This window comes from Orcinus orca, chromosome 4 (assembly GCF_937001465.1).
Source record: "Orcinus orca chromosome 4, mOrcOrc1.1, whole genome shotgun sequence".
Lineage (NCBI taxonomy): Eukaryota > Metazoa > Chordata > Mammalia > Artiodactyla > Delphinidae > Orcinus > Orcinus orca.
This window is the reverse complement of record NC_064562.1, coordinates 10,113,574-10,138,948: the sequence shown is the minus strand read 5'-3', so window position 1 is coordinate 10,138,948 and position 25,375 is coordinate 10,113,574. Positions and strand designations below refer to the sequence as shown.

Below are 25,375 nucleotides of genomic sequence, written 5' to 3'. Positions count from 1 at the left end.
TTTATTATGTTGAAGTAAGTTCCCTCTATGCCTACTTTCTGGAGTGTTTTCATCATCAGTGGGTGTTGAATTTTGTCAAACGCTTTTTCTCCATCTATTGAGATGATCATATGGTTCAATTTGTTAATATGGTTTATCACTTTGAGTAATTTGCGTGTACTGAAGAATTCTTGCATTCGTGCGGTAAACCCTACTTGGCCGTGATATATGATCCTTGTAATGTGCTGTTGGATTCAGTTTTCTAGTATTTTGTTGAGAATTTTTGCATCTATGTTCATCAGTGATATTGGGCTGTAGTTTTCTTTCTTTGTGACATCTTTGTTTGGTTTTGGTATCAGGGTGATGGTGGCCTCGTAGAATGAGTTTGGCAGTGTTTCTCCCTCTGCTATATTTTGGAAAAGTTTGAGAAGGATAGGTGTTAGATCTTCTCTAAATGTTTGATAGAAATCACCTGTGAAGCCATCTGGTCCTGGGCTTTTGTTTGTTGGAAGATTTTTAATCACAGTCTCAATTTCAGTGCTTCTGATTGGTCTGTTTACATTTTCTATATCTTCCTAGTTCAGTCTCAAAAGGTTGTACGTTTCTAAGAATTTGTCCATTTCTTTCAGGTTGTCCATTTTATTGGCATATAGTTGCTTGTAAGAATTTCTCATGATCCTTTGTATTTCTGCATTGCCTGTTGTTACTTCACCTTCTTCACTTGTAATTTCACTGATTTCAGTCTTCTCCATTGTTTCTTGATGAGTCTGCTAAAGGTTTCTCACCTTTGTTTATCTTCTCAAAGAACCAGCTTTTAGTATTATTCATCTTTGCTGTTGTTTCCTTCATTTATTTTGATCTGATCTTTATAATTTCTTTCCTTCTGCTAACTTTGGGGTTTTTTAGTTCTTCTTTCTCTAATTGCTTTAGGTGTAATGTTAGATTGTTAATTTGAGATGTTTCTTGTTTCTTGAGGTAGGATTGTATTGCTATAAACTTCCCTCTTAGAACTGCTTTTGCTGCATCCCATAGGTTTTGGGTCATCATGTTTTCATTGTCATTTGTTCCTAGGTATTTTTTGATATTCTCTATGATTTCTTCAGTGATCTCTTGGTTATTTAGTAGTGTATTGTTTAGCCTCCATGTGTTTGTATTTTTTATAGACTTTTTCCTGTTACTGATATCTGGTCTCCTAGTGTTGTGGTCAGAAAAGATACTTGATAAGATTTCAATTTTGTTAAATTTACCAAGGCTTGATTTGTGACCCAGGATATGATCTATCCTGGAGAATGTTCCATGAGCACTTGAGAAGAAAGTGTATTCTGTTGTTTGTGGATGGAATGTCCTATAAATATCAATTAAGTCCATCTTGTTTAGTGTATCATTTAAAGCTTGTGTTTCCTTATTTATTTTCATTTTGGATGATCTGTCCATTGGTGAAAGTGGGGTGTTAAAGTCCCCTACTATGATTGTGTTACTGTCATTTTCACCTTTTATGGCTGTTAGCATTTGCCATATTTATTGAGGTACTCCTATGTTGGGTGCATAAATATTTAAAATTGTTATATCGTCTTCTTGGATTGATCCCTTGATCATTATGTAGTGTCCTTCTTTGTCTCTTGTATAGTCTATATTTTAAAGACCATTTTGTCTTTAAAACAAAATATGAGAATTGCTACTCCAGCTTTCTTTTGATTTCCATGTGCATGGAATATCTTTTTCCATCCCCTCACTTTCAGTCTGTATGTGTCCCTAGTTTTGAAGTGGGTCTCTGGTAGACTGCATATATACGGGTCTTGTTTTTTTATCCATTCAGCCAGTCTGTGTCTTTTGTTTGGAGCACTTAATCCATTTACATTTAAGGTAGTTATCGATATGTATGTTCCTGTTACCGTTTTTTTAATTGTTTTGGGTTTGTCATTGTAGGTCTTTTCCTTTTCTTGTGTTTCCTACCTAGAGAAGTTCCTATAGCATTTGTTTTAAAGCTGGTTTGTTGGTGCTGAATTCTCTTAGCTTCTGCTTGTCTGTAAAGGTTTAAATTTCTCCGTCTAATCTGAATGAGATCCTTGCTGGGTAGAGTAATCTTGGTTGCAGGTTTTCCCCTTTCATCACTTTAAATTTGTCCTGCCACTCCCTTCTGGCTTGCAGAGTTTCTGCTGGAAGATCAGCTGTTAACCTTACGGCAGTTCCCTTGTATGTTATTTTTCCCTTGCTGCTTTTAATAATTTTTCTTCGTATTAGATTTTTGATAGTTTGATTAATATATGTCTTGACATGTTTCTCCTTGGATTTATCCTGTATGGGACTCTCTGCACTTCCTGGACCTGATTGACTATTTCCTTTCCCATATCAGGGAAGTTTTCAACTAATTTCTTCAAATATTTTCTGTCCCTTTTTCTCTTCTTCTTCTGGGGCCCCTAGAATTCGAATGTTGGTGCGTTTAATGTTGTCCCGGAGGTCTCTGAGACTGTCCTCAATTCTTTTCATTCTTTTTTCTTCATTCTGCTCTGCAGTAGTTATTTCCACTATTTTATCTTCCAGGTCACTTATCCGTTCTTCTGCCTCAGTTATTCTGCTATTGATTCCTTCTAGAGAATTTTTAAGTTAATTTATTGTGTTGGTCATCATTGTTTGTTTGCTCTTTAGTTCTTCTAGGTTCTTGTTAAATGTTTCTTGTATTTTCTCCATTCTATTTCCAAGATTTTGGATCATCTTTACTATCATTACTCTGAATTCATTTTCAGGTAGACTGCCTGTATCCTCTTCATTTGTTTGGTCTGATGGGGTTTTACCTTGTTCCTTCATCAGCTGTGTGTTTCTCTGTGTTCTCATTTTGCTTAACTTAGTGTGTTTGGGGTCTCCTTTTTGCAGGCTGCAAGTTCGTAGTTCCCGTTGTTTTTGGTATCTCCCCCTTAGTGGCTAAGGTTGGTTCAGTGGGTTGTGTAGGCTTCCTGGTGGAGGGGACTTGTGCTTGTGTTCTGGTGGATGAGGCTGGATCTTGTCTTTCTGGTGGGGAGGATCACGTCTGGTGGTGTGTTTTGGGGTGCCTGTGGCCTTATGATTTTAGGCAACCTCTGTGCTAATGGGTGTGGTTGGGGTGCTGTCTTGCTCATTGTTTAGCATAGGGTGTCCTGCACTGTAGCTTGCTGGTTGTTGAGTGGAGCTGGGTCTTAGTGTTGAGCTGGATATCTCTGGGAGAGCTTTCACTGTTTGATATTACGTGGAGCCAGGAGGTCTCTGGTGGACCAGTGTCCTGATCTTGGCTCTCCCAACTCAGAGGCACAGGCCTGACACCCGGCTGAAGACCCTGTCAGCCACATGGCTCAGAAGAAAAGGGAGGAAAAAGGAAAGAAAGAAAAATAAAAACTAAATATTATTAAAAATTAAAAAAAATTTTTAAGTAGTAAAGGAAAGAAAAAGAGAGCCACCAAACCAAAAAACAAATCCACCAATGATAACAAGCGCTAAAAACTCTACTAAAGAAAAGAAAAGAAAAAGGACAGACAGAACCCTAGGACAAATAGTAAAAGCAAAGCTGTACAGACAAAATTACACAAAGAAGCATACACATACACACTCACAAAAAGAGAAATAGGTAAATTATATATACATATCTATATATTAAAAGAAAAAAAGGAAGAGAGCAACCAAATCAATAACCAAATCTACCAATGATGATAAACTCTAAATACTAAACTAAGATAAACGTAAGACTAGAAACAAATTAGATGCCAAAAGGAAACCCCAAGTCTACAGTTGCTCCCAAAGTCCACCTCCTGAATTTGGGTTGCCTCGTTGTCTATTCATGTATTCCACAGATGCAGGGTACATGAAGTTGATTGTGGAGATTTAATCTGCTGCTGCTGAGGCTGTTGGGAGAGATTTCCCTTTCTTTGTTTGCACAGTTCTTGGGGTTCAACTTTGGATTTGGCCTTGCGTCTACGTGTAGGTCGCCGGAGGGCGTCTGTTCTTTGCTCAGACAGGACGGGGTTAAAGGAGCTGCTGATTCGGGGGCTCTGGCTCACTCAGGCCGGTGGGAGGGAGGGGCACGGAGGGCGGGGCGAGCCTGCAGCGGCAGAGGCCGGCGTGACGTTGCACCAGTGTAAGGCGCGTCGTGTGTTCTCCCGGGGAAGTTGTCCTTGGATCCTGGGACCCTGGCAGTGGCGGGCTGCACAGGCTCTTGGAAGGGGGTTGTGGATAGTGACCTGTGCTCCCACACAGGCTTCTTGGTGGCGGCAGTAGCAGTCTTAGCGTCTCATGCCCGTCTCTGGGGTCCGCGCTGTTAGCCGCGACTCGCGCCCATGTGTGGAGATCCTTTAAGCGCTGCTCTTAATCCCCTCTCCTCGCGCACCAGGAAACAGAGGCAAGAAAAAGTCTCTCGCCTCTTCGGCAGGTCCAGACTTTTCCCCGGACTCCCTCCCGGCTAGCCGTGGCGCATTAACCCCCTGCAGGCTGTGCTCACGCCGCCAACCCCAGTCCTCTCCTGGTGCTCCAACCGAAGCCCGAGCCTCAGCTCCCAGCCCCGCCCGCCCCGGCAGGTGAGCAGACAAGCCTCTCGGGCTGGTGAGTGCCGGTCGGCACCGATCCTCTGTGCGGGAATCTCCCCGCTTTGCCCTCCGCACCCCTGTGGCTGCGCTGTCCTCCGCGGCTTCGAAGCTTCCCCCCTCCACCACCCTAAGTCTCCGCCCGCGAAGGGGCTTCTAGTGTGTGGAAACTTTTCCTCCTTCACAGCTCCCCCCCGCAACTGGTGCGGGTCCCGTCCCTATTCTTTTGTCTCTGTGTTTTATTTTATCTTTCGCGCTACGCAGGTACGTGGTGAGTTTCTTGCCTTTTGGGAGGTCTGAGGTCTTCTGCCGGTGTTCAGTAGGGGTTCTGTAGGAGCTGTTCCACGTGTAGATGTATTTCTGATGTATTTGTGGGGAGGAAGGTGACCTCCGTGTCTTACTCCTCCGCCATCTTGAAGGTCTCTCTCTAGCTTTTACTTTTTTATAAATGTTACTTTATATGCAGCACTTTTAATATGTATAAAGCATTATCGATTGCACTCATGTTAACCTGTGCCCTCTTCCTGAGCAACATGTACTTTTCTTATTCAGCACAAGTTATTAATTCAGATCTTGGGAACTTGCCAGTTGTCCCAGCAACATCCTGTGTGTCACCATAGAACTTACTTAAAATCCTGTGTGTATTTATAGGAAGGCTGATCCATCGTTCAGGAAAGGTCAAAGTATAAACCTGAGTCGGCTGTGCTGCCAGTTGTGTTTTTACAAAGTAATTTCTCTCAATTTTTTCCCCTTATTTCTAGTGTGTCTCCTGGGCTTGAAGGCATGAAAGAGCAGGACCTCTGCAACAAGATAATGGCTAAAATATTAGAAAATTATAATACCCTGTTTGAAGTGGAGTATGTAGAAAATGATAACCAGAGGTGTGAAAACCGAGCGAGGCTTATCATAGTAAAAGTAAGTAACTGTGGTGTTTAATTTTCAGTATTGCTCTATTTTTAATGGAAGGTATTTTATTTAATCATTCTCTGTTATAAATATTCCTTATGGATATACCTTCAGATTAGTATTCCTACGTTGAATTCTTTTTACGAAATCTATTCTCTGTATCAAGTGTGTGTTAAACTGATATATATTCTTCTAAGATTGGAGAATGATTGTGGATTGATGTTTCCTTACTGCTATAAAATCATCTCAAAAGCACTTACATGAGCCCAGAGGTACGGTCAGTTGGGTGCACCTGGTGTTAATAGCAGGGATACGTGCTGAGGTCTGTGTCCAGCAGTGTTAGGTTACCAAGTAGACTGTGGATTCCTGCAGACAGTATTACTATGTCTTTTTGTCTCTTTTGTTCCTGGCACACTTCCAAGTTCAACTTGCGACTGTAAGTCCCCTATATGTGGTCCTTGGTAACTGTCACCAGTAAAGGAGGCTAGTTTTAAAACCTATAGAGGAATCTTGACAATACTATCTAAATCTTTTTATCATTGGCTGATAATTTATAACATATCTTTTACACATTAGGTTAATGCATGTCGTTCTCTAAAGATTTACAACCGAGAGTCAGAGGATAAACATCCAAAGCCAGTCCTTCAGGTAGGGACTAGAGGGAAGGCGTCTTATTTCTTTCTCATTCATATTGAGGTGAATCTTGATGGAACTGATATGGGAGGTTCCTTCAGGAGGTTTCCTGAGACTTATCACATTGACAGACCACACTATACTCTTGTTGATTCATATGGCATTTGGTTTGGGCACTGAAGGGCTATTTTCATTTCTTCTTCCAGTTGAGGCATGACTTTGAAGAAGAAATGAAAGGTAAGCGCTATCGTGTAGCACCCAACCAAAACGGCAAAGACCGAAATGAGGTTTTCTTAACTAGGGCTCATGTGTGAATACAACAGACTCCCTATAGGGGACAGCGTACTATGAGAGGAATGCATTTGACAAGAATCTTGCCAACCTGATAAAGAGAACTTTAAACTGAACTCTGAGGAAAAGGAAGAACAATGCTCAGATAAAATGAGCTACTTTGGAGAATATCAAGTGTAGCATAAAGTGGAGGTAATGTGGTAGCTGAGAAAATATCAGTGATTCACAAGAGAATATTAAAACAAAGTAACTTGTATCAGTTTTTCTGTGAAAAATTAAAATAAGTTTCTAAATAGAAAAAAATCTACCTTAAATATGTTTATCTGACTCCTATAGTGCTTTGCAAAGGGTCTCTTTTTAAAATATTAAAAAGTGACTGACTTTGTTTCAGCTCTATCACGGATAAACGCTTTTTAACACATATACGTTTTAACTAGGGCTGATAAGATAATATGGTAAACCTAAAATAGAATGAAAATAGATAAATATCATCTCCTAAGCAAGACAGACTTGCTGAGATACACATAATCACTAGAATACACCAACAGGAGCTTACATGCTGTACAAATAAACACCTGTTGAGATCTGTGGAAGCGTGCCCTGCATGGAAATCCTTGAGCTACTAGGTTTAAGCATGAGAGTACAAGATACATAAACTGAAAACACTGAGGGAGTCAAATGCAGATGTCTTAGGTGGATGAATATGACTGCTGCTCTCATAATGCAAGTTTCAAATCTGGCCTAGAGGCAGATAAATGTCATCATTGGGAACTCCATGTCTATACTCTGAAGCATCTTTCTGTTAAAGCAGAATACTTAATGCGGTTGTCTTTTTTTGTGTGTGGTGCGCGGGCCTCTCACTGTTGTGGCCTCTCCCGTTGCGGAGCACAGGCTCCGGACGCGCAGGCTCAGCGGCCATGGCTCACGGGCCCAGCCGCTCCACGGCATGTGGGATCTTCCCGGACCGGGGCACGAACCCGTGTCCCCTGCATTGGCAGGCGGACTCTCAACCACTGCGCCACCAGGGAAGCCCTTAATGCGGTTTTTTTACTGATCTTGCTGATAGTCTTACCTCTGAGATGCTAAATAATGCAACAAGGAAGCATGGTTTTCTGGACCTAATTATAACCAATAAGGATTGAATGGAAGTTATGGAAATTAGTTTAATGGGATGTACCAGGGCCATTTTAAGATCCATAACAATAAAGAATGTGCTAGCCATGGTTAGATATGTAAACCTGGACATTGTTTAGAAAGATTTTTCTAAAATTCCTAAGATCGTAGAAACATTAGAGATAAGCCAAAAGGAAGCTGGATTGAAAAGGGATTGGGAGGTTCACTAGGATATCATTAACATACTGAAAAATAGGAAGAATGGAAGAGCAGCTAAGAAAAACAAGGTGTCATTCTTGTGAGCTCAGCTTTTAGAAGGATGTATACAGAAAGAGTCAACAGGCACGGAAGAAGTGATAAATAACTACAGTGACAGAGACTCGAAATATCTGAGCTGAGAATAATCTGAGGCTCGTAAAACGTACTGAGACAGAGAAAAGGGCTTTTAAAGGGAAAAAGTACTAAACCTATCCACTGACACACCTCTGTGTGCCCCAGTGTAGGAGCCCAAGTGTTGGATGACATTCTCATGATACCCTTGTGGGCTAAATGAAACTTGGAGACCCAGACAAATACAGATTTGGTTGCATTTGGACCAGGATGAAGAACTTTGACCGGAGTGTTGGAACATAGATTGCTGTTCAGTTCAGGGGAGGTCTCTACATTGGTTTGTGTCATTCTCAGTATTTTAATCATTGGCTTGAACGAGCACATACTTAGCACTGTTGTGAGTGAAATAAAGCTGGAAGAATAGGTCAGATACTGGATGGCTGGATACGTAGACCAACAAAATGGTGTGTGTGTATATAGCCCTTTCCCTATTCTTTCTTGCTGTAAAAAAACTCCCAAAACCCAGTTGTATTTGGGTCTGCAGCAGTGTGCTTAGGTCAGACGGGCCCCAACAGATGGATGAGTCATAAATGGTCTATAATACTGTCCTCTTTAGTCAGTGATTGACTTAAAGGTCGGCTGTGACCCAGTTCGGGCCAAGGAGATGTAAGGGAAAGTGTGCTGGGGGCAGAGGGCTCTGGGAAATATTTTCATTCCTGATTACCAAAAAGAGAATGATTTAAGAGATCAGAGCTGTGGTTGCCTCTGGGTGGGGTTCGGGGTGGCAGCAGTGGTGATGACTGACGAAGAAAGTACCCCAGGGGGCCCTCTGGGGTGATGAAAATGTTCTCAATAGGGAAGTGGGTTATATGGGTGTATGCATTTGTCAAAACTCTTTCAACTGTACACCTAAAATTTATGCATTTTACTGTAGGTAAATTATTATTTAAATTTTAATAAAAAAGAGAGTAGGCCTCTGGGTCAACATGCCCCTGCTCCCATCCTGCTATCAGATGTTCTCATATGAAAGCAGAATGTGGGGCGCTGCCACCATCACCTTTTGCCCTTGATGAATGTACCACTGACACACTGAGGTTGGCAGCTAAAGGAGGAGAAAGACTCAGTTCCTCATCGTTGCTCATCTGCTGAGCCAACCCTCAACACACATACCTCTGGACTTATAGTTATGAGAGGGAAATAAATGTCATCATAGGATAAACTACTTTTAGTGCAGTAGTCTGTTTCTTGCAACAAAAGCATCACGTCTGATGGAATCAGTATAATTGGAAAGTCCTCTACTTAGGTCCATGGTCAAGAGAAGACCAAAATTAATTAATAATAGTTCAATTAAAATATGCATGGATTTTAGTTAACTTCTAACACAGTATGAAATGTCAGTGTGATGTGATTGCCAAAAAAACAAACTGATTGATTCACTGAGTATACTGAGTAATATTTAGAATAAAGAATGTATGTCTCCCTGTACTTGGTGTAGATCAGGCAGCATCTGTAGCATTAGATCTGATTCTGAGTACTACGTTCACCCTTTCCTGACAATCACCACTGGTCGTCACTTATTCTCACTAAATATGTATCTGCCTGGGTGACTGTCTTTTACTTCAGTTCCCATACTGCTGATGACTTCTAACTCATAACTCCTAGCCTCAACCTACTGGCAGAGCAATAGAGCCATATTTCTCACTACCCATGAAAAACCATGTGGTGCCTGAAATTGCTCACGCTTACAACATCATCACCAAAACTTTGTCTACGTTCTACCCTCTCCAACCTTAGTTTGCCGGCCACCGGTCTGCCAAGCTGGAAGCCTTAGTTTGCCCTTAACTCCTCCACCTTTACCATTCCCGCTGGGACTCACATTCTGCCTTAGACATCGCTCTTGAAACGGGTGTCTTGTGTCCACCCCACCCCCCAATGCTTTAGATTAGGCCCTTATGACAGCCACACAATTTCAAGCTGTTCTCCCACCTCTAGACTCACCCTCTCTCCATCTCCTTTCTACCAGTGATAGAATGATGTTCCCCCAAAACAAACCTGATCATAGCATAGTCTTGACTCAAGTAAGCAAACCGTTTGCTGTTATTGTTTTGCTCTCCCCCACTTTTGCTGACAATATACAATCAAAACTTATTTTCTTGGAATTTAGGCCCCTTATGCTCTGTCCACAAGCCAAACTTTCCCCATTACATGCTTGAATAAATTTTGAATTGTTCTTATCTTCCTATTTCTCTGGCCTCTCTTCCATCTCCTTTGAGGTCTCTTCCTTCTGAGTCAGATTTAAACATTATTTCCTAGGTTCATTCTTAGGCCTTCAGTCTAGAGCTCTCCCTGGCAAACCCTACATCTATATCTAACTACCTAATACTCACCTGTACCTGCATGTCCTGTGGATTGTCTCATCATCTTTCCTTGCCCTTGAAGATCACCTGTTCATTCTGCTGCTTAGGTATCTCATAAATCTCTCCCACCCTCACTGGTGCTTCCTCATAGCCTCTCATTCAGGCAGGAGAATTCTACACCTGGCCCATTATCACATGTACCTGGTAACCCAGACGGAGTCAGAAAACTCAAGGCAGGGCTCTAAAACCTGTATTTTAAAAGGCTTCCTTGGAGATTGGTTCAAGATGGTGGAGTAGAAGGACATGCTCTCACTCCCTCTTTCGAGAACACCAGAATCACAACTAACTGCTGAACAATCATCAACAGGAAGACACTGGAACTCACCATAAAGCCACCCCACATGCAAAGACAAAGAAGCCGCAATGAGATGGTAGGAGCGGTGCTATCACAATAAAATCAAATCCCATAATCGTTGTGTGTGTGACTCACAAACTGGAGAACACTTATACCACAGAAATCCACCCAGTGGAGTGAAGGTTCTGAGCCACACGTCAGGCTCCCCAACCTGGGGGTCTGACAACGGGAGGAGGAATTCCTAGGGAATCAGACTTTGAAGGCTAGCGGGATTTGATTGCAGGACTTCGGCAGGACTGGGGGAAACAGAGACTCCACTCTTGGAGGGCACACACAAAGTAGTGTGCACATGGGGACCCAGGGGAAGGAGCAGTGACCCCGTAGGAGACTGAACCAGACCTACCTGCTAGTGTTGGAGGGTCTCCTGCAGAAGCAGGGTGCAGCTGTTGCTCACCTTGGGGACAAGGACACTGACAGCAGAAGTTCTGGGAAGTACACCTTGGTGTGAGCCCTCCCAGAGTCTGCCATTAGCCCCACCAAAGAGCCCGGGTATGCTCCAGTGTTAGGTTGCCTCAGGCCAAACAACCAACAGGGAGGGAACCCAGCCCCACCCATCAGCAGACAGGCTGATTAAAGTTTTACTGAGCTCTGCCCACCAGAGCAACAGCCAGCTCTACCCACCACCATTCCCTCCCATCAGGAAACTTCCACAAGCCTCTTAGATAGCCTCATCCACCAGAGGGCAGACAGCAGAAGCGAGAAGAACTACAATCCTGCAGCCTGTGGAGCAAAAACCACATTCACTGAAAAATAGACAAGATGAAAAGGCAGAGGGCTATGTACCAGATGAAGAAACAAGATAAAACCCTAGAAGAACAACTTAATGAAGTGGAGATAGGCAACCTTCCATAAAAAGAATTCAGAATAATGATAGTGAAGATGATCCAGGACCTCGGAAAAAGAATGGAGGCAAAGATTGAGAAGATGAAAGAAATATTTAACAAAGACCTAGAAGAATTAAAGAACAAACAAACAGAGATGAACAATACAATAACTGAAAAAAAAAACTACACTAGAAGGAATCAATAGCAGAATAACTGAGGCAGAAAAATGGATAACTGACCTGGAAGACAGAATGGTGGAATTCACTGCCGCAGAACAGAATAAAGTAAAAAGAATGAAAAGAAATGAACACAGCCTAAGGGACCTCTGGGACAACATTAAACACACCAATATTCACATTATAGGGGTCCCAGAAGGAGAACAGAGAGATAAAGGACCTGAGAAAATATTTGAAGAGATTATAGTCAAAAACTTCCCTAACGTGGGAAAGAAAATAGCCACCCAAGTCCAGGAAGCCCAGAGAGTCCCATACTGGATAAACCCAAGGAGAAACACGCCAAGACACATAGTAATCAAACTGGCAAAAATTAAAGACAAAGAAAAAGTATTGAAAGCAGCAAGGGAAAAATGAAAAATAACATACAAGGGAACTCCCATAAGGTTAACACCTGATTTCTCAGCAGAAACTCTACAAGCCAGAAGGGAGTGGCATGATATACTTAAAGTGATGAAAGGGAAGAACCTACAACCAAGATTACTCTACCCAGCAAGGATCTCATTCAGATTCCATGGAGAAATCAAAAGTTTTACAGACAAGCAAAAGCTAAGAGAATTCAGCACCACCAAACCAGCTCTACAACAAATGCTACAGGAACTTCTCTAAGTGGGAAACACAAGAGAAGAAAAGGACCTACAAAAACAAACCCAAAACAATTAAGAAAATGGTCATAGGAACATACATATCGATAATTAGCTTAAACGTGAATGGATTAAATGCTCCAACCAAAAGACACAGGCTTGCTGAATGGTTACAAAAACAAGACCCATATATATGCTATCTACAAGAGACCCACTTCAGACCTAGGGACACACAGAGACTGAAAATGAGGGGATGGAAAAAGATATTCCATGCAAATGGAAATCAAAAGAAAGCTGGAGTAGCAATACTCATATCAGATAAAATAGACTTTAAAATAAAGAATGTTACAAGAGAAAAGGAAGGCCACTACATAATGATCAAGGGATGAATCCAAGAAGAAGATATAACAATTATAAATATATATGCACCCAACATAGGAGCACCTCAATATATAAGGCAGAAGCAGGGTGCAGCTGTTGCTCACCTTGGGGACAAGGACACTGACAGCAGAAGTTCTGGGAAGTACACCAGCTATAAAAGAGGAAATCAACAGTAACACAATAATAGTGGGGGACTTTAACACCTCACTTACACCAATGGACAGATCATGCAAACAGAAAATTAATAAGGAAACAAGCTTTAAATGATACAATAGACCAGATAGATTTAATTGATATTTATAGGACATTCCATCCCCAAACAGCAGATTACACTTTCTTCTCAAGTGTGCACAGAACATTCTCCAGGATAGATCACATCTTGGGTCACATATCAAGCCGCAGTAAATTGAAGAAAATTGAAATCATACCAAGCATCTTTTCTGACCACAACGCTATGAGATTAGAAATGAATTACAGGGAAAAAAATGTAAAAAAAAAAACCACACATGGAGGTTAAACAATATGTTACTAAATAACCAAGAGATCGCTGAAGAAATAAAAGAGGAAATTAAAAAATACCTAGGGACAAATGACAATGAAAACACGATGATCCAAAACCTATGGGATGCAACAAAAGCAGTTCTAAGAGGGAAGTTTATAGCAATACAAGCCTACCTCAAGAAACAAGAAAAATCTCAAATTAACAATCTAACCTTACACCTAAAGGAACTAGAGAAAGAAGAACAGACAAAACCCAAAGTTAGCAGAAGGAAATAAATCATAAAGATCAGAGCAGAAATAAATGAAACAGAAACAAAGAAAACAGTAGCAAGGATCAATAAAAGTAAAAGCTGGTTCTTTGAGAAGATAAACAAAATTGATAAACCATTAGCCAGACTCATCAAGAAAAAGAAGGAGAGGACTCAAATCAATAAAAGTAGAAATGAAAAAGGAGAAGTTACAACAGACACTGCAGAAATACAAAGCGTCCTAAGAGACTACTACAAGCAACTCTATGCCAATAAAATGGACAACCTGGAAGAAATGGACAAATTTTTAGAAAGGTATAAACTTCCAAGACTGAATCAGGAAGAAATAGAAAATATGAATAGACCAATCACAAGTAATGAAATTGAAACTGTGATTAAAAATCTTCCAACAAACAAAAGTCCAGGACCAGATGCCTTCACAGGTGAACTCTATCACACATTTAGAGAAGAGCTAACGCCCAACCTTCTCAAACTCTTCCAAAAAATTGCAGAGGAAGGAACACTCCCACACTCATTCAACGAGGCTACCATCACCTTGATACCAAAACCAGACAGATACTACAAAAAAAGAAAATTACAGACCAATATCACTGATGAATACAGATGCAAAAATCATTAACAAAATACTAGCAAAGAGAATCCAACAACACATTAAAAGGATCATGCACCATAATCAAATGGGATTAATCCCAGAGATGCAAGGATTCTTCAGTGTACACAAATCAGTCAATGTGATACACCATATTAACAAATTGAAGAATAAAAACCATATGATCATCTCAGTAGATGCAGAAAAAGCTTTTGACAAAATTCAACATCCATTTATGATAAAAACTCTCCAGAAGGTAGGCATAGAGGGAACCTACTTCAACATAATAAAGGCCATATATGACAAATCCACAGCAAACATCATTCTCAATGGCGAATAACTGAAAGCATTTCTCCTAAGATCAGGAACAAGACAAGGATGTCCACTCTCACCACTATTATTCAACATAGTTTTGGGAGTCCTGGCCACGGCAGTCAGAGAAGAAAAAGAAATAAAAGGAATACAATTGGAAAAGAAGAAGTAAAACTGTCACTGTTTGCAGATTACATGATACTATACATAGAGAATCCTAAAGATACCACCAGAAAACTACTAGAGCTAATCAATGAATTTGGTAACGTTGCAGGATACAAAATTAATGCAAAGAAATATCTTGTATTACTATACACTAATGATGAAAAATCTGAAAGAGAAATTAAGGAAACTCTCCCATTTACCATTGCAATAAAAAGAATAAAATACCTAGGAATAAACCTACCTAGGGAGACAAAAGACCTGTATGCAGAAAACTATAAGACACTGATGAAAGAAATTAAAGATGATACCAACAGATGGAGAAATATACCATGTTCTTGGATTGGAAGAATCAATATTGTGAAAATGACTATACTACCCAAAGCAATCTACAGATTCAATGCAATCCCTATCAAAGTACCAATGGAATTTTTTACAGAGGTAGAACAAAATGTCTTAAAATTTGTATGGAGACACAAAAGACCCAGAATAGCCAAAGCAGTCTTGAGGGAAAAAAATGGAGCTGGAGGAATCAGATTCCCTGACTTCAGAGTATACTGCAAAGCTACAGTAATCAAGACTATGTTACTGGCACAAAAACAGAAATATAGATCAATGGAACAGGAGAGAAAGCCCAGAGATAAACCCACGCACCTATGACCAACTAATCTATGACAAAGGAGGCAAGGATATACAATGGAGAAAAGACAGTCTTTTCAATAAGTGCTGCTGGGAAAACTGGACAGCTCCATGTAAAAGAATGAAATTAGAGCACTCCCTAACACCATACACAAAAATAAACTCAAAATGGATTAAAGACCTAAAGGTAAGACTGGGCACTACAAAACTCTTAGAGGAAAACATAGGAATAACACCCTTTGACATAAATCACAGCAAGATCTTTTTTGATCCACCTCCTAGAGTAATGGAAATAAAAACAAAAATAAACAAATGGGACCTAATGAAACTTCAAAGCTTTTGCACAGCAATGGAAACCATAAACAAGACAAAAAGACAACCCTCAGAATGGGAGAAAATATTTGCAAGTGAATCATCGGACAAAGGATTAATCTCCAAAATATATAAACAGCTCATGCAGCTCAATATTAAACAAACAAACCAATCCATATATAGGCTGAAGACCTAAATAGATATTTTTCCAAAGAAGACATACAGATGGCCAAAAGAACATGAAAAGCTGCTCAACATCACTAATTATTAGAGAAATGCAAATCAAAACTACAATGAGGTGTCACCTCACACCAGTTAGAATGGGCATCATCAGAAAATCTACAAACAATAAATGCTGGAGAGGGTGTGGAGAAAAGGGAACCCTCTTGCATTGCTGGTGGGAATGTAAATTGATACAGCCGCTATGGAGAACAGTATGGAGGTTCCTTAAAGAAGTACCATATGACCCAGCAATCCCACTGCTGGGCATATACCCAGAGAAAACCATAATTCAAAAAGACACATGCACCCCGGGCTTCCCTAGTGGCACAGTGGTTGAGAGTCCACCTGCCGATGCAGGGGACGCAGTTTTGTGCCCTGGTCCGGGAGGATCCCACATGCTGCAGAGCGGCTGGGCCCGTGAGCCATGGCCGCTGAGCCTGCGCGTCCGGAGCCTGTGCTCCGCAACAGGGAGGCCACAACAGTGAAAGGCCCGCGTACCGCAAAAAAAAAAAAAAAAAAAAAAAATTCACATGCACCCCAGTGTTCATTGCAGCAGTATTTACAATAGCCAGGTCATGGAAGCAACCTAAGTGCCCATCGACAGATGAATGGATAAAGAAAATGTGGTACATATATACAATGGAATATTACTCAGTCATAAAAAGGAACGAAATTGGGTCATTTGTAGAGACGTGGATGGATCTAGAGACTGTCATACAGAGTGAAGTAAGTCAGAAAGAGAAAACAAATATTGTATATTAACGCGTGTACATGGAATCTAGAAAATGGTACAGATGAAACAGTTTACTGAGCAGAAATTGAGACAGAGAAGTAGAGAAAAAACGAATGGACACCAAGGGTGCAAAGCAGCAGTGGGTGGTGGTGGTGGTGGGATGAATTGGGCGATTGGGATTGACATGGATACACTGATGTGTATAAAATGGATGACTAATATGAAAAAAAAAAGTTTGTTAATGGAATGTACTTGGAATCTTTGATCACCTAAGGCAGTTCCTTGAACGTTGTAGGTGTCTAAAATAATATTCAGTAATTCTTTGCCAATTGTTGATCTTAGTGAACTAAATAAGGCTTTTGTGTTAGCTTTCTTAATAAGTTATAACACAGAGAAAAGTGCATAAGTCATAAGTTTAACTATAATCTTATGACTTATGTGAGTTATGTGAACTCCTACTAGCATAAGCACTACTCAGATCAAGAAACAGAACTTTCCCAGCACCTCGGAAGCCTTCCTCATACCATTTCCTGGTCATGGCCCCTCCTTTCTGCCCCCAAAGTAACCATTATCTTCGCCATAAATTGGTTTTGCCCAGTTTTGAATTTTTTAAAAAGAAACCATACAATATATATCATTTTATGTCTGCTTTGTTTTGCTGAATATTGCTCATGAATTTTATTTCTGTTGTTGCTTGTAGCAATGCTCACTTATTTTTGTCTTCTATATTATATAAATGCAAAATATATTCTAATGATGAAAAAAAATAAAAGGCTTCCTTGGTAATTTCAAATAATCAGCCACATTTGGGAATTGACTGTGCCTTAGGAGACTATTACAGTAGCATTTTTACTGGCTTCCCTGACTCTGCTCTGGCCCTTGACACCATCTTCCATCTTCTACTGCCTAAGTTACTTCCTGTCATGCAAATATGAACGTACTACTTCCCATATCAAAATTCTTCAGTGGATCCTCTTCACCTATCCTTATATCTCAGTCTTGGCATGATAAACAAGGCTTTCCATGATTTGAACTCACCCTACCTATTCACACTTCTTTCGCACCACTCCTGCCCATACATTTGGTGTTCTAGCAGTCATTGATGGAAACCTATCACAGTATGGTTTCTATCCATTGAAATTGTAGAAACCATGCCATTTCAGGCCTCGTGCTTGTCAAGCTGGTGAACATATTGCCTGACACTGAAAATTCCTTGAGTAATGACTGGACTCATTATATTACTGAAAATATGTCTATGATCATAATTTCTACAGAGTATAAAAGTAATAACAATGAATGTCTTCAAATTAATTGAGTGGAACTGGGAAACATGACAATTCACTGAATACTTCATGACTTCCATATCTAAGGAAAGGTATCAGATACTTCTAAAGTGTTTAACTGTTCTGGAAAGAGCACTGATATTAGGTTAAGAAGGTTGTGTCTGTATCCTGGCTACTCAGCAGTGTGACTGGGTAATTTATAATATCTCTGTTCCTCTTTCCTGCTATATAAAATAGTGAAAGTCCTATAGATTTGTTGTGGGATTTAAACCATTAATACTTGTGGAAGTATTTTCAAAGCCAGTTAAGTAGTATAGAAATGTAAAGTATTGCAACTTTTTTGGGGGTGGGGTGGGATGATAATATAGGGTGAAGAGTAACTGATGAAGCCTTTGGCTTACTTTTGAAACCATCTGGTCAGAGATACTTTAGTAAATATATTAATAAGCTTAGAGCGCAGAGTTAAGAATTCTAGTTCTAGAATCAGATTGGCTTAGAACTTATAATTTGTGTGACTCTGGGCAAATTATTCAATCTCTCCTTCAACCTTGACTTCCTCATCTGTAAAATAAGAAAAATATCTGTAACTAATTTGGTTTGTTATGATTAAATGAGATAATGATGGCCAGTTTTCAATAAATTTTAGCTTTTAAATAAAGAAATTATTAGGGTCACATCACCTTTATGATATCACCTTACTTCCCTTTACCTTAAAGGGTATCAGGCTTGATAACAGAAGGAAAACAGTCAAAAGCAGAAAAATAACGTTGCCAATCAGATGTGTTACTCATGATGGAACACCTGCTACTTATAGACATTTTTTACTATTCAGTATTCTAGTTTTCTCAGTATAGTTAAATTAAGCATCTTTTTATCTTTGGGAAGCAACAATCTGATTGCATCCTCAATGGACAGAAGAGTGTAATTTTAGTATTTAATGTATCTCGCCAGTTCTGCTTTTTAAAAATGAATTAATTCATAAACCATAAAACTCTTTGAAGTGGAAGTTTTATGGATGAATGGGGTATTAAGTGGCTCTGTGAAAAATGACTGGGATTTCAGCAAGTTGCTGGGGAGAGGAAGGGAGCTGTGGGGAACAGAAACCCTTCTAGGTAGAAAGGATGTTGTAGGACATGGAGGGTTCATGTAGTGGTGACTGAACATTTCTGGCTGGACCATAGGAAGTAGCAGGAGAAAGTTAGATACTAGAGTTAAGTTAGGATGGAGTTTAACTAAGTAACTAAAACTTATAGGAATAGGAAAATGACGAAAGGTTTTAAGAACAGGATGGATTTGATTTAAACTATACTTTAGATTTTTACTTTATCCCTTTGGCACGAGCAGGAAGTTGATGTGATCGGTAAAGTATATTTGTAGCAAGCTGTCAGTCTATTTCTGCTCAGCTGACTCTGGTCAGGGCTGCAAAACTGATTGTGGCTTCTGTAACACACTCATCGGCCTCCCTTCCAGACAGGCTTCCTCTACCAGGAGGTCAAAGCAAAGATAAGGACAAAGGTGTACCTGCATGCTTCCTCCTGCAGCTCCGTTTCCCTGCCATTCTCTGTGTGTGAACCTCGGGCCCTGCAGGGTTTTTCCAGATTTTGCAGTGGTTTGGCCATGTCTACCACATCTAGCAACTTCAGTCATAGGAATTTTGGGTAGACCTCTCAGGACTGTGACATTTGGGGAAATCTGTGGTCTGCTGGAGGTCTGAGAATGTGTATGTTGGCTATTGGGCTTTTGGTCCACATTTTGTTGAATTTGACAAGTAGTATTCACAGTTGGTTGTCTACAGTTATGGCCATTTCTTACTCAAGGTGAAGCTTTCCTTTTTCTTTTTCATTATTTTTATTGTAGGTTTCAAAAAAGAGCATAAGTGGAAGTGCCTTTATTTTGTCAAACTGGAAAGTCAAAGCTATATTTCTGAATAAATGGGTTAAGAGAATCACATCTTTCAAGTAGGCATCTAACAGCCATAGTTTCATTTCTCCAGCTTCAGAATAATTTTAGAGTTTTTCTCATAAGATGACTGAAGTTCAAACTTTAGTGAAGCTTTTCCCTTATCTGCACTCAAGAATTAACTTAATCACCTAAATACTTATATACACAAAGTTTGGTGGCAAAAATATGGTTGAAATAATGGACCGTGAAATCTAAGCTGCTTTCATTAAATAATCATCAGGTGCCTACCATGTGCAAAGCATTGTTCTAGGAACAGGGACTACATCAGTGAGTGATAGACAGAAGTCTCTGCCCTTTTGAAGCTTATATTCTAATGAGGATACAGTAAACGACAGGCAATAAACAAAGGATTAAGGAAATGGGTACTTTGTCAGGTGGTGATATGTTCTATGGAGAGAAAGCAGGGGAGGACAGAAGTAGTGCTGGTAAATGTCATTTGCTGATTTAAATAAGATGAACAAAATGTTTCATCGACGAGGGACGTCTGAGCAGAGACTTGAAGGAGGTAAAGGAGCAAACCTTGAAGACCCTTGAGAGAGAAGCACTGCTGGTGGGGGAGAAGAGCTATACAGAGGGCTGAGATGAAAGTATAGCTGGTCTGTGTGCTGAGCAGAGTTGCAAAGGCTGGTGTGGTTGGATTACAGTGAGCAAGGGGGAAGGTGAGAAGAAAAGGGGTCACATAGACAACAAGGGACCAGATCGTGTATGCTCTTACAGGTCATTGTAAGGACCTGCATTTTTATCCTGGCACTTTTTAATTAGTATCCATCAGAAGAGTGCCGTGATAGGACTTATCTACTCCAAGGATTACTCTAACTGCTAGGCTGACAATAGACTTTTGAGAGGGACAGGCAGAAACAGGGAGACCCACTGGGAGTTTATCACAGTAGTCACCTTAAGATACAATGGCAGCTTGGACCCAGGTGGTGGCAGTGAAGATGGTGAGAGGACCTGCAGTGTAAGTTAGGATATGAAAGAGCAACACTGTAGAAGGCCCTGGAGACTCCAGGTAGGCTGGAGAATGTTTGAGATGAGAGTGGGTGAGGAGGCCAGCTAGAAGAGTAGGGGGCTGTGAACAGAGAGTGGGATGTTTGCAGTAGTCATTTTGGAGGTGGAACTGTCTGGAGGGATGATGAGGTTTAAGTTGTGTTTATGAGAAAGAGTGACTGACATGGAAGAAAAAAAGAAAATCATTGGAAAAGAGATGGTTAAAGGATGACAAAGATGATGGTTTGTCCATATTGGTCCTGAATTTACCCAAGAGGGTAGCAGATACTGAGGCGTACAGGAAGGCTGTGCGTTTGGTCTACCTAGTATATCCACGCTATTTATATGCTTTGTGCATAAATTACAAGTATATATACCATATATATAGGGTTAATGTAGAGCCTCATATATATGTACATACACAAAATAATGTGATTAATATGTTACTAAATATCTATCTAGAAGTATCTAGATGAGTCTGTATTCCAAACAAACATTTTGTGAGACTGTCTTTACTAGGCAGTGTGTCGCTATCGCTTAGCATATCTTTGTGAATTTATTTAGAAATTGTCTTCAAATATATGTCATTCCTGTGTCCTATTTTTTTATACATTATTGGACTGGGAAATCCTTGTACTTTAATGATTTATTTGATTACAAAAAGTAGTCAATAATCATTTTGAGCCACAGCAGTTCACTACGTTGGGGACTAGTGATTAAATATTAACATTTGGTTTTAAAATTGAAATCTGGTTGTAAAATAATTATGCTGATTTTCCTGTGTGACTCACATGCAAACTCTCAAAACAGTTACTTTAAAATGTTTTGAACAGAAGAAAAATCTTAGAACAGTGATTAGTTAAGAGACGTGCTCACATCAATATATGTTTTGGCAAGTCTGATTACAAAGTTTATTCCATTCCTGTAGAGTCATTTATCATATAAACTGGTGTATCACATAAATTTCCTAGAACATTTCTCATGTCTTTTTCATGCTCAAAAACATTGCATGTGTCTCCATTTTTTCATTTAGAGCTATAATCTAAAATTAATTTCAACACGTTCACTTTTTTTTTTTTTTTCATTTAATGCCTGCTCTGTGTACAGATCTGGACTAAGTGCTGGACCTCTTCAGAAAATGAGACATGTGTCTGTCACTAAGGGAATTTGCAGTCTACAACACACAGACAAAATCAGTGCAGGAACCGAGGGGTGAAAAGGAGAAGGGGGACTTTATGCAGATACTGTGCTGAGTTCTTCTATTCCTATGGTCTCATTTACTTCTCAAAGTAATCCTGGAAAGTAAGTGACCTTAATTCTGTTTTGCAGATGAGGAAATCTAAGGAGTAAATTATTCCAGGTCAGTAGCAGTAAATGACAGCTGGGTTTTGAATTCAAAGCACTGACTACAGGTGAAGTACAGAAATAACCCAAATTATTCATTCTGTATCTATTATAGCAGTTTAGTATCAGGGAAGGACTTGAATTCTGTTGTTCTGACTCTAGTCCTACATGTTGTTACTACTACTAGTCTTTTTTTAGCCCTTCAAGAATACTCCAAACTGGGTAGCAGTGGAGTCATAATGGAAAATAAAAAATGCTTTGGTTTTTATGTTGTTGTTTGATAGTTGTGATTAGCTGTGGTGTCTCTCTGTGTGGGTGAACTTACATAGCAAGAATGACTAACTTGTATGCACCAAAATCTGTAGGTTATCGTTTTGAGCACCGAGGAACTCAGAGGTGACACTAAATTCATCTGCTCGTTTTGTCAGATCAAACCGTTCTTTGGATCCTGAGCTGTGCCTTTTAGATTGCTTCTAAGTTTGAAGGTTAAAAAATATTCAATGATGGTTAATACACGCAAAGGTAAAATAGCAAGATAGGATGTTGTTTGCTTGCATGACTCAAATGGGCACCTTCCAGTAGTGGAAACTGATTAGATTATCAATAAGTATAAAGTATTAGGTAATAAAAGTAGTTTTAAAACTTATTACTTACCTTGGGGTCACATAGTTACAATTCAGATTACTAATTTTTTCTCCCTAGACATTTTGTTTTGTAGAGTACTTACAGATAAACATTAGAAGGTCATGTCTGCTCAGAAATCATTGGAATAGATTAGATATATACGTGCCAGGTGTTAAATTCCTTCTTTCCTATTGTGAGGAATGTTGAACAGAAGATAGACTAAATTGCTCTTGCTTGTGAATACATTATTATACTGTATAACCTTTAAACTACTTACAGTGAGAAAGCAATACTTTGGGACTGACACCTCAGAAATTGCCTGCTTTAAATCATTATATTGTGTATATTTGGCAAATAGGGACACTCAGTAAATAGCAAGAGAATATTTGAAGATTTTCAAAGATGACTTGTATTTGCTTTAGAACTGAATTTCTGCTACTTTCATCAGTTGGCCTCGTAGGGATAGAGGTTATACTTCTGTGGACCAGAAGTGCCTAGAAAGTAGTATCCCTCCAGGAGCAGCCTTTAACCAGTGACTGAGGAGTATGGAGGTATAAATTCCCAACCTTACTCCTTGGGTGGAATAATTCTGGGGTGTGTATTTTATAGAGTTTCCCAGAGCTTCCCCCTAGGTTGACGCTTTAGAACCACTGAAAAAGCTCTAGTAGCTTAATAATGACACCCCTTACTAACTACCTTCTCCCTCCATTATTGTCCCATTCCCCTGCTGAACTACCCATGTCAACTACCTGCCATCGATCCTTGTTGCAGGGTCTACTTCTGGTTGGGAGAGTGGAAGTCCAACTAGGACATCTCAAATTCTCTTCCCCCCCTAGGAAGCCCTCTCTCATTCTCCAGGTACAGTTAATCCCCATCTCCTGTGTTGTCTTAGGGTGCTCTCTCTCTCCTTCTATGAGAACAAGTCTCACCTTCTGCCTGGGAAAGTTGGTTTTTTCTCTTGTATTACATTATAAGTTCTTCAAAGTTGAGAAAAATATCTCATATTTACATGTACTTTGGGTTTTCTCTAAAAGTTGTGGAATCACTCATACGTTATGTCTTCCAAAGCACTTATTCTAGTTCCTTATATTTACTCAGAAATATCAATTGAATTGCACCATGTATGTATAAATAAAAGTTGACTCAAATTTATTTCAGGAAAGTCATAGTAACTCTTTGGCGCATTAGTAATCATTCACATTTATAGAGTATACAATAAAAGTTTGCTTAACGGAACTCCACCTAACTAATTTGCTAGATTAATCAATTCTCTGCATTTGTTTTCAAAGCACAGTGACTGCTTTCCATTGGCAACTCTGAAGGCTTGTGGCTAACAGACTATTCTCTTATATACTTTAAAATATATAAATATATATATATCTTTATTGTAGTATAACTGCTTCACAATACTGAGCTAGTCTCTGTCGCACAACAAAGTGAATCAGCCATATGCCTACATACCTCCCCATATCCCCTCCCTCTTGAGCCTCCCTCCCACCCTCCCTATCCCACCCCTCTAGGTGGTCACAAAGCGCCGAGCTGATCTCCCCGTGCTATGCAGCTGCTTCCCACTAGCTATCTATTTTACATTTGGTAGTGTATATATGTCCATGCCACTCTCTCACTTCGTCCCAGTTTACCCTTCCCCCTCCCAGTGTCCTCAAGTCCATTCTCTGTCTGCATCTTTATTCCTACCCTGCCACTAGGTTCATCAGTACCAATTTTTTTTTTTTTTTTTAGTTTCCATATACATGCGTTAGCATACGGTATTTGTTTTTCTCTTTCTGACTTACTTCACTCTGTATGACAGACTCTAGGTCCATCCACCTCACTAGAAATAACTCAATTCGTTTCTTTTTATGACTGAGTAATATTCCATTGTCTATATGTGCCACATCTTCTTTATCCATTCATCTGTTGATGGACATTTAGGTTGCTTCCATGTCTTGGCTGTAGTAAATAACGCTGCAATGAACATTGGGGTGCTTGTATCTTTTTGAATTATCTCCTGAGCAGATATATGCCCAGTAGTGGGATTGCTGGGTCATGTGGTAGTTCTATTTGTAGTTTTTTAAGGAACCTCCATAGTGTTCTACATAGTGGCTGTACCAATTTACGTTCCCACCAACAGTGTATGAGGGTTCCATTTTCTCCACACCCCCTTCAGCATTTGTTATTTGTAGACTTTTTTTTTTTTTTTTTTTTTTGCTGTACGCGGGCCTCTCACTGCTGTGGCCTCTCCCGTTGTGGAGCACAGGCTCTGGACGCACAGGCTCAGCGGCCATGGCTCACGGGCCCAGCTGCCTGTGGGGTCCTCCCGGACTGGGGCACGAACCAGTGTCCCCTGCATTGGCAGGCGGACTCTCAACCACTGTGCCACCAGGGAAGCCCTATTTGTAGACTTTTAAAAAATTTTTTATTTTATTTTCTGCTGCGTTGGTTCTTCATTTCTGTGTGCAGGCTTTCTCTAGTTGCTGCAAGCGGGCCTACTCTTCATTGTGGTGCACGGGCTTCTCATTGCGGTAACTTCTCTTGTTGCAGAGCACGGGCTCTAGGCACGCAGGCTTCAGTAGTTGCAGCACGTGGGCTCAGTAGTTGCGGCACACAGACCCTAGAGCATGCAGGATTCAGTAGTTTAGCACGTGGGCTCAGTAGTTGTGCATGGGCTTAGTTGCTCCACAGCATGTGGGATCTTCCTGGACCAGGGATTGAATGTGTGCCCCCTACATTGGCAGTCAGATTCTTAACTGCTACGCCACCAGGGAAGTCCTGTAGACTTTTTAGTGACAGGCATTCTGACCAGTGTGAGATGGTACCTCATTGTAGTTTTTATTTGCATTTCTTTA

At 40.2% G+C, this 25,375-nt stretch overlaps 1 protein-coding gene across 3 annotated transcripts in view; it reads left to right on the top strand.

Moving 5' to 3' along the window:
- FAM13A (family with sequence similarity 13 member A) overlaps positions 1-25,375 on the top strand; it is a 354,436-nt gene that overhangs the window by 131,694 nt on the left and 197,367 nt on the right. For all 3 annotated transcript variants that reach the window (XM_049709015.1, XM_004276998.4, XM_033400352.2), the window contains exon 5: positions 5,285-5,438. In XM_049709015.1, the coding sequence (XP_049564972.1) occupies positions 5,285-5,438 (154 nt within the window). The remainder of the gene's footprint in view (positions 1-5,284; positions 5,439-25,375) is intronic.